At 33.5% G+C, this 9,411-nt stretch overlaps 1 protein-coding gene across 1 annotated transcript; it reads left to right on the forward strand.

The window, feature by feature from the left end:
- Positions 1-579: 579 nt before the first annotated feature.
- On the forward strand, positions 580-3,646 carry LOC114755661 (ATP synthase subunit alpha, chloroplastic-like). The gene is made up of 5 exons (XM_028944526.1): positions 580-687; positions 887-955; positions 1,863-2,039; positions 2,446-2,626; positions 3,156-3,646. The coding sequence occupies exons 1-5, from the start codon at positions 580-582 to the stop codon at positions 3,644-3,646; spliced, it is 1,026 nt and encodes a 341-aa protein (XP_028800359.1).
- Positions 3,647-9,411: the final 5,765 nt, after the last annotated feature.

A 9,411-nucleotide genomic window follows, 5' to 3' on the forward strand; every position in this document is an offset into this window, starting at 1 on the left:
TGGATCACATTATCGATCATTAAAGTGTACGGAGAATTGGCACTCAAGAAATTATGGATAACATGTTCAAAAATACAAATTATTGAACATATTATCGATCAAATGGAATAAAAGTTCATGGACAATCAGAAAAAGTAGTTTAAAAGGTAGCATTGATTGATCATTTGATCAAACATCGATAAAATGATTGATCAACACAGGCAAGTATGGTTTCTGACTACACTTTATCCATAATGTGTTTGATAATATTCGTGTTCGATAACGTGTTCCATAATCATTTATAATGTTCTTATGTTCTTCAAAATTATTGATAGGCTTATCGATCACCCAGATAATTAATAATCTGATCAATAATTCTTAGTGTTTTAAGTTTAGAAATGTGAAATTCCCTTGTCAGTTAAAGAACCCTAACTCGATAACCGCTATCCTTGTTTTCCAGCAACAGTCAAAATTCTCCTTTTCCTTCAAATTTCTCACCAAACCTCATTCGAAAACACCTTCTAAGCTCTTTCGGTTACTATAAAATTATCCTCTCTCAAAAATCACCAAATCTCTCTTCCAAAATCTTCCTACACCGAAATGGCTAGAGTTAAGCAACCGGGTACCAGTCAAGAAGAAAGCTGTGAGAAACATGCTCAAACCAAAGATACTACATCTTCAAGTGCCAAGTCAAAATACAAACCAAAGGTTAGACAAGATAAACCACCCAGAAGTGGCACACTAAAGATTAGAGAGAGCCAGAGGCAAGGCTCGTCTCAAAAAACACCGAGAAAAAGGAAGACTCAATCAAAATCCAAGCTACCTGCAGTGTGTGAAGGATCAAAACCTAAATTCGATGAAGAGATTTCAGTTTAGAAAGTTGTAGATGCTGTTATTGGTTTGACAGTACCTAAGCAGCCAAGAAGGAAGAAACAAAGGGCCGGTGAAGGGGTATCTCATCAAGCCTCATTTCAAGGTAATCCCCCTTAAACCTCTGAGGAAGAATTTCTTGTTGGAAAGGTAGATGAGGATGTTAACATGGGAAAATATAAAACTAACTTGCCATAAGAAAATTCTGTCCAGTAGTTTTTATGGACTTAGAAATGCCAAAGAAAAAGGAGAAAATTAGGTTGGACTTGCCTGAGCCCATGGAATACTATCAAATTGGTTAAGCATTCAAGAGGATTACTGTCCAGAAGTGGTGAGGAGGTTTTACTGCAATATGGAGGTACATAATGCCTAGGATAAAGAGGAAATTTTGACAAAAAGCTTCATCACCACTAAGCTTATAGGCTGAACAATAACATTGGACTCTTTTAAGATTAATGAATTATTGGGTACTCAGGAGCATGTAAGAGGGCTTGAGATGAATCCAGTAAAAGCCTTTAAGATTTTGATGTAAAGTGATGCCTACCCTGGAGAACTCATCTTTTCCCAAGCCAATGTGCGATTATTTTAGGATAATCCACTATATTTATTCCAAAAGCATGGTCAATAATTCAGGAAGCTTCTCATATTTGACTCGAGAGGAGTATTTATGCTGGCAAGGATCATAAGTAGAGAAATAATCAACATAAGGGCACTGATCTATAGTGAAATAAAGAATTTCATTCTATTCAAGTCTAGGGTCACCTTGATACCTTACCCTCAACTCATTTCCTATTTTCTCCGAGTGCACAACATAGCACATCAGAACTACTCAACTAAGCAGGATGAGGATTCCACTGCCTTTCCAACTAGCTCAAAAGAAGGTAGAAAAATAGAAAGGAAAACAGCTAGCTACCAGTGCCTCAAGGGGACAAGATGAGGCTCAGTCTTCTACAGGTCCAACTCAAACCTTTGCACCTTCATTCTATGGAGCTTCTATTGGAGGACTGTTTCAGAGTGAGCTTCAAGCTTTTGAGAGCAAATTGTACAATACTACCAAGGAATATGGGGAATTATCTAACAAAAAGTTTGAAGGACTCTATACGGTTCTCAACCTTCACAGACAAGCAATGGTAGTAGTAGAAAAGGAAGTTTTCTCAAGATTTGATACCACTGACAAGGAACTTAAGGAGGTTAAAAGACTGGTCTACTCACTCTCTTCTAACTTCTTTGGCACTTCCTTTCCCTATAAGGATCTATTTACTTATACCACTGCACAACCATCAACAAAACTTAAACTCACCTTAGTTTCCTCTCCGAGTCCTATCACAACTGTACCAACCTCTCCTTCCTTATCCTCAACCACTATTCCTACACCTCCATCTCTTGCCATCATTCCTGTCTCTCACCCTCAACATCTCTCACATATCTCTCAAGCTCTCTCTCTAATTTCTCAGCTACCTTCACTTCCCATTCCTTTTACCCTACCACCTCTTCTTATTTCTTCTTCTACCCTATCTGATGCTGAGAAAAAAGGGGAGAAGAATGTAGATTTATATTAGCATTTTCTTTCTGTTTTGTTTTTCTATTTTGTTTGAGTCTTATTTGGGTCGTGTTATAAATGCCCTGGCTAAACCTATTAACGATCGAGGAGAAATTTCAACTTCTGAATCTCAGTTAATTGAATCTCCTGCTCCTGGTATTATATCGAGACGTTCCGTCCATGAGCCTCTTCAAACAGGACTTATTGCTATTGATTCGATGATCCCTATAGGGCGTGGTCAGTGAGAATTAATTATTGGGGACAGACAAACTAGTAAAACAGCAGTAGCCATGGATACCATTCTCAATCAACAAGGATAAAATGTAATGTGTTTATGTAGCTATTGGTCAAAAAGCCTCTTTTGTGGCTCAAGTGGTGACTACTTTACAAGAAAAAAGAGCAATGGAATACACTATTGTAGTAGCTGAAACGGCGGATTCTCCAATTACATTACAATATCTCACTCCTTATACAGGAGCATCTCTAGCTGAATATTTTATGTATAGTGAATGACACACTGTAATCATTTATGACGATCCCTCCAAACAAGCACAGGCTTATCGACAAATGTCTCTTCTATTACGAAGACCACCGGGTTGCGAAGCTTATCCAGGAGCTGTTTTTTATTTACATTCACGCCTTTTGGAAAGAGCCGCTAAATCAAGTTCTCAATTAGGTGAAGGAAGTATGACTACTTTACCCATAATTGACACCTAATCGGGAGATGTTTCAGTTGCTATTCCTACTAATGTAATTTCCATTACAGATGGCCAAATATTCTTATCCGCCAATGCTAGAATCAGACCTGTGATTAATGTGGGTATTTCTGTCTCCAAAGTAGGATCTGCGGCTCAAATTAAAGCCATGAAGCAAGTAGCTGGTAAATTAAAATTAGAATTGGCCCAATGCACAAAATTAGAAGCTTTTGCACAATTCGCTTCTGATCTCGATAAAGCTAATCAAAATCAATTGGCAAAAGGTCAACGGTTATCCCAATCAGCCCCTCTCACAGTAGAAGAACAGATAATAACTATTTATACCAGAACAAATGGTTATCTTGATTCATTAGAAATTGGACAGGTAAGGAAATTTCTTGTTGAGTTACGTGCTTACTTAAAAATGAATAAACCTCAATTCCAAGAAATCATATCTTCTACCAAGACATTCACTCGAGAAGCAGAAGCCCTTTTGAAAGAAGCTATTCAGGAACAGATGGAACTCTTTTTACTTCGGGAACAAGTAGAAAAAATTGATTAAAATTCTCATTTAATAATAATTTAAAATATTTATTATTTATTAATATTATATTATTATTTATATTAGTTATATTAGATATTTGTTATATTAGAATAAATTTGAAATTTTAGAAATTCTAATATATAAATAGAAAGAATATAGAAAAAGAAATATATAAATATAGAATAGAATCTATTTTAATTTATTTATTATTAATTTTAAAATTTTAATAAATTAATTAAAAATGAAAATTTAATATATTTTATTTATTTCAAGAAATCCACGATTTTATAAGATTCTATAAAAAATAGAGGAGAAGATATAAATTGTGTATAACTTATGTACATAAATTAAGTTATTACGCTAAAAATGACTCTAAAAGTCTAAGTGTCTCTTGTTAAATTCAAAGCATTCAAAATCTTTTCTTGACATAGAAATCAAATTAAATATATATGCAAATAATTTGCGTCCAATAGGATTTGAACCTATACCAAAGGTTTAGAAGATCTTTGTCTTGTCCATTAGACAATGGATGCTTTTCTTTTCTACAATCCCCATATCACATATTCTTTTTTCCGAATAGAACAATAAAAAAACAATTGTAATGAAAAGAAAAGCATCCATTGTCTAATGGATAGGACAGAGGTCTTCTAAACCTTTGGTATAGGTTCAAATCCTATTGCACGCAAATTATTTGCATATATATATTTAATTTGATTTCTATGTCAAGAAAAGGATTTTGAATGCTTTGAATTTAACAAGAGACACTTAGACTTTTAGAGTTATTTTTAGCGTAATAACTTAACTTATGTACATAAGTTATACACAATTTATATCTTCTCCTCTATTTTTAATAGAATCTTATAAAATCGTGGATTGCTTTAAATAAATAAAATATATTAAATTTTCATTTTTAATTAATTTATTAAAATTTTTAAATTAATAATAAATAAATTAAAATAGATTCTATTCTATATTTATGTATTTCTTTTTCTATATTCTTTCCATTTATATATTAGAATTCTAAAATTTCAAATTTATTCTAATATAACAAATATCTAAGATAACTAATATAAAATAATATAATATTAATAAATAATAAATATTTGAAATTATTATTAAATGAAAATTTTAATCAAATTTTTTCTACTTGTTCCTGAAGTAAAAAGAGTTCCATCTGTTCCTGAATAGCTTCTTTCAAAAGGGCTTCTGCTTCCCGAGTGAATGTCTTAGTAGAAGATATGATTTCTTAGAATTGAGGTTTATTCGATTTTAAGTAAGCCCGTAATCTCTTTTATTAGGTTTGAATGAAATCATAAGAATATGCATACTGTACATTTTTTTTCCTGGGATTGTAGTTCAATCGGTCATAGCACTGCCCTGTTAAGGCAAAAGCTACGAGTTCGAGATCTGTCAGTCCCGACGGATAGAAATCTAATAAAAAAAATACACCAATTCATTTTTCTGTGAAAGGGAGTCAAAATAACAAACATAATCTCATTCCTAACAGGGATCTCCCCTTTTTTTCTTTTTTTCGTTTCACATTTCTCATCAAACCAACAAGGTAATTTCCATTTCTTCAACTAATACTGATTGATGGAAAAGAAACATATGTGGATTGGCACAATTATTAGTAGCCTCATATTCAGGATTCCAAGAGAAGGAGATACCATACTACTAGACCTGGCTTTTTTGATTACTCCTAATCTGTGTAATGAAATAGATACTATAGAATATGTCTATAGCGAACACATACACACACAAATGGAATTTGCACGATACAAAAAAAAAAGGAGTTCCTTTGATTTTGATAGAACACTTTAGGATTCAAAGTTTATCCTTTGCTGGCTCCAATTTTGTATAATCTCAAGTACTAAGTACCTCTTTCAATTCCTAATTATTTGCATTTTAAACAATCTATCTCATTCCAATTTCACACTGAACTTTTGATAAATGTTTATCCTATTACTAATTGAAGGATGAGAATATTAAAAAAAAGTAAAGGAATTTTTTATTGGATCAAAAATCCATTTTTGAATTGGGTATGGATAAAAGATCTTTCTATGTTATACTATTTAATTCTTGATGATGAATCGATTTGATAGTTCAGATATTGTTATTCATGATATTGATCCGATTTGATATCATTGAGATATAATTTATACCATTGAATTTACCGATGAAAGATTTATCATCTCTATGGGATTAAATCCCGAGTTATTGTGAATTAAAGAGAAATCTAACGATGAGATTGTGGAAGTAAATATTCTCGCATTTATTGCTACTACACTGTTCATTCTAGTTCCTACTGCCTTCTTACTTATAATTTACGTAAAAATGGTAAGTCAAAGTGATTAAATTGATGTAAACTTTACTTCTTAGTTCTTATCAATGCAATGATGGAAGAAAAAATGAAAAAGGATTTCAATTTCACGTCTTACTCTTAAATGAAATGATCGGACTAGAATCAGTAGTATTATATGAAATCTGATAGTATGATAGAAAGAAAAAAATCTATTTCTTTCTACTATACTATCTATTATTGCAGTGTATAAAGTTTTAATTTATGAAGATAGAGGTTTAATATGAATCGATTTTCAATATCTATCTTCATATATATAGAACATCAATCACATATATGTAATGCATATAGTGTCCCAATTTTTTTTGTTTATTTGTATTGGTTCCAATCAATCTGAAATAATCAAAAGGCAACTCTTTTTTTCATCCGATTCGAATTTTTAGATTTCTAATTATTTTCAAGACCAATCCCGGTATCATATTAAAAAAATCAAATAATCTTTTTTTTATTTTTAGCATTCCACAGAAGTAATTGATATTGATTAAATTAAATAGTTAATAGATGATCCAGGGGTTTTCTATGGGAAACTTTTTCCTATTTCAAAAATTTTAGTAAAACCCAACGGATTTTTAACGTTTGACCTATGATATGAAATGAAAACAGAAATCCAATTTTGAAACTCAAATAAATAAAAAACCAAATAATAAAACAAGCGATAAGCATGTAATATGTGACTCGCCTAAGGCAACGTCAATATCTTATTATGTGTAGTATCTCCTTAGACAACTACTACGTCTATCTTGTTTCCTATAGAAAACGTGTATCCGCACTTAATAACTTGTAAAAAAATGGGTTCCGTGGTTCTTCATTGTCCATATATAACTTTGGTAAGAGCCAGTTCATCGAAATTTTACCTTGACTTTCCAAATACGAACATGGGGAAAAGTCAAATATTTGTTTAATTGAAAGAGTATTTTCTTTTTCTGTATTATCCATAGAATACATTATTCCATTCGAATACACTATAATTCCAAAATGCAGAAATTTTTTAATTCCATTTAGAAATTGAATTAATAAATTAAATAGAAAAATAAAATTTCAGAACCCATCTATAAGGATACAGTTTGATTTTAGTTTTTTCCCTCAACTCAATTAGTAGTATTTTTAGAGTCCACTTCTTCCCCATCGTACGAGGGAAAGGGAAAATGTAAAGACTACCATTAAAGCAGCCTAAGCAAGGCTTACTATATCCATGTAAATTATGTCTCCTATTTCTATCAATATGAAGGAATTATTTTATTTTTGTTATTGTTCACTAATAATAAATAAATAATAGTGGAATTACTGGGACAGAGTCAAAAAGGGATTCTGATTCTAGCCTAACATCATTGACCAAAGAATCCAATAAATCCAATTATAACATCTAACAAGTTCTTATATGATTTTATGATTTCTAGTATAATCAGAAAACATTAAGTACAAACAAAATATCCAAGTATTAAGGGAATGAATGTTACTAATAGGTAGGAATAATAAGACCTATGCTTTTTTTGTTGCCCTCGATTTCATTAAGTAAATATATATATATAGAATCAAGACAGATCACTTCGCATACTCTTATTTTCATTTAATCTAATCCTTACCGTCTCCTAATTGTCTCTGTAAAACAATCAAAAGACAGTCAAATAAATTCTTTCACTCGGGGCTATTTTGCCAAGTTCCTTAGAGAGAGTTGTCTCGCGCACCCTAGGTATTCTCTACCTACCCACCTGTGTTGGTTTCGGGCATAGGTACCCTTTTGTTAAAGGTCGTTTGAGCTTTTCCTGGTACTTGAACATTGGCTCGAGGCATTTTCTCTACCCCTTCTTTACCCTGAAAAAGTAGGGGCACCTTGCGTCCTTGAACCGATAACCATCGTTTGGCTAACCTAGCTTCCTTCGTCCCTCAGGACCAACAAAGGGTAGTACAGGAATATTCACCTATTGTCCATCGACTACGCCTTTCGGCCTGATCTCAGGCCCTGACTCACCCTCCATGGATGAACCCTGTGGAGCAACCCCTAAGTTTTCGGGGTATTGGATTCTCACCAATGTTTGCGTTACTCAAGCCGACATTCTTGCTTCCGCTTCGTCCACCATTACTCGCGCGGGTCCTTCCCTCTAAGGCAGAACGCTCCCCTACCGATGCATTTTTACATCCCACAACTTCAGCAGATCGCTTAGTCCCATTCATCTTTGACACAAGAGTGCTCAATCAGTAAGCTATTATACACTCTTTCAAGAGTGGCTACTTCTAGGCAAACCCCCTGGTTGTCTCTATATCCCTACCTCCTTTATCACTGAGCAGTCATTTAGGGGCCTTAGTTGGTGATCCGGGCTGTTTCCCTCTCGATAATAAAGCTTATCCCCCAACCAAAATGAATAAAAATGAAATAGAAGAGTAAGATAAGATAGAAAAGATACAAAATCAATAAAAGAAAAAGGTGAGTAAAAAAACTTATTAGATACCATTGACTTTGGTAGCTAAAAAGTTCTATCTATACCTACTATTGGATTTGAACCAATGACTCCCGCTGTATGAAAGCAATACTCTAACCACTGAGTTAAGTAGGTCATTTATTATTCTAAAGAAAAACAAGTGGGACCTATCATATCAATGGATTATAAATGGAATATTACTTATAAGCAATACCAATCAAAGAGATGTTGGAATTGTGCCCTAGGGCCACTCATTCTGTTTTGAACATTGTTAATTTATGAATTTATTAATTAAGTTATCATGTTATTTGCATGTTTACTGTGATGACTATCCTTGGATAACTCATGGTTTATCCTAAATGTCCCTAGTCGGTCATCTATGTGGGAGCAAAGATGAAATAAGACCAGTATGACTTTAAAGATATATAGAGATATAAATTAAAGTCATAGGCACATGTAAGAGTACAAGGTGTTGGACCGACCTGCTATGAGAGAGCTGCATGGGTTAAGTCATAAGCTTCTCTCATATACAAACCATGTCACTGTGCCCTTTGACCTGAGATCATCATGGATTCATACATGAGAAACGCTTAGCTTTGACCTAGTCAAAAGTCACTTTTGACCGAGTGATTATAAAGACTATGTTCAGGCTTAGTGGTTTTTCATGCGTAGGAATGTGAATGGTCAAGATGGAATTTGTCCCTCACATTCGTAGAGAGACATTACTGGGCCCCCCGATGATGAGTCTGAGAAATGTATGGCCATACTATAATGGAAAGGTAGTTCCGTTTCTATACTCAGACTACTCAGGGATCGAGAAAGTAACGGTCATGGATAGGAGGATACGTTCTCCATGCCTCATCCATAACCAAAATGTCGTAGACAAAAGAGACGTGATATGGTTGTATGAAAGGTTGCATCGTTCAATGATCCTCATATGATTTGGGTAGTCGTGATGTCTTGCTAGAGACCGCTTACGACTTGTGGGTCATTATAGTTAATGGCCC

This window comes from Neltuma alba, unplaced genomic scaffold, assembly GCF_004799145.2.
Source record: "Neltuma alba isolate B1F8T4 unplaced genomic scaffold, ASM479914v2 tig00010311_pilon, whole genome shotgun sequence".
Classification (NCBI taxonomy): Eukaryota; Viridiplantae; Streptophyta; class Magnoliopsida; order Fabales; family Fabaceae; genus Neltuma; species Neltuma alba.

Bases quoted from the DNA above. Each gene is read 5' to 3' on its own strand.
- LOC114755661 (XM_028944526.1), top strand. From the start codon at position 580: ATGGCTAGAGTTAAGCAACCGGGTACCAGTCAAGAAGAAAGCTGTGAG. The intron at 956-1,862 runs GTAATCCCCCTT...GGACTGTTTCAG, and splicing joins TCATCAAGCCTCATTTCAAG to AGTGAGCTTCAAGCTTTTGA. The intron at 2,040-2,445 runs GTTAAAAGACTG...ATTTTGTTTGAG, and splicing joins CTGACAAGGAACTTAAGGAG to TCTTATTTGGGTCGTGTTAT.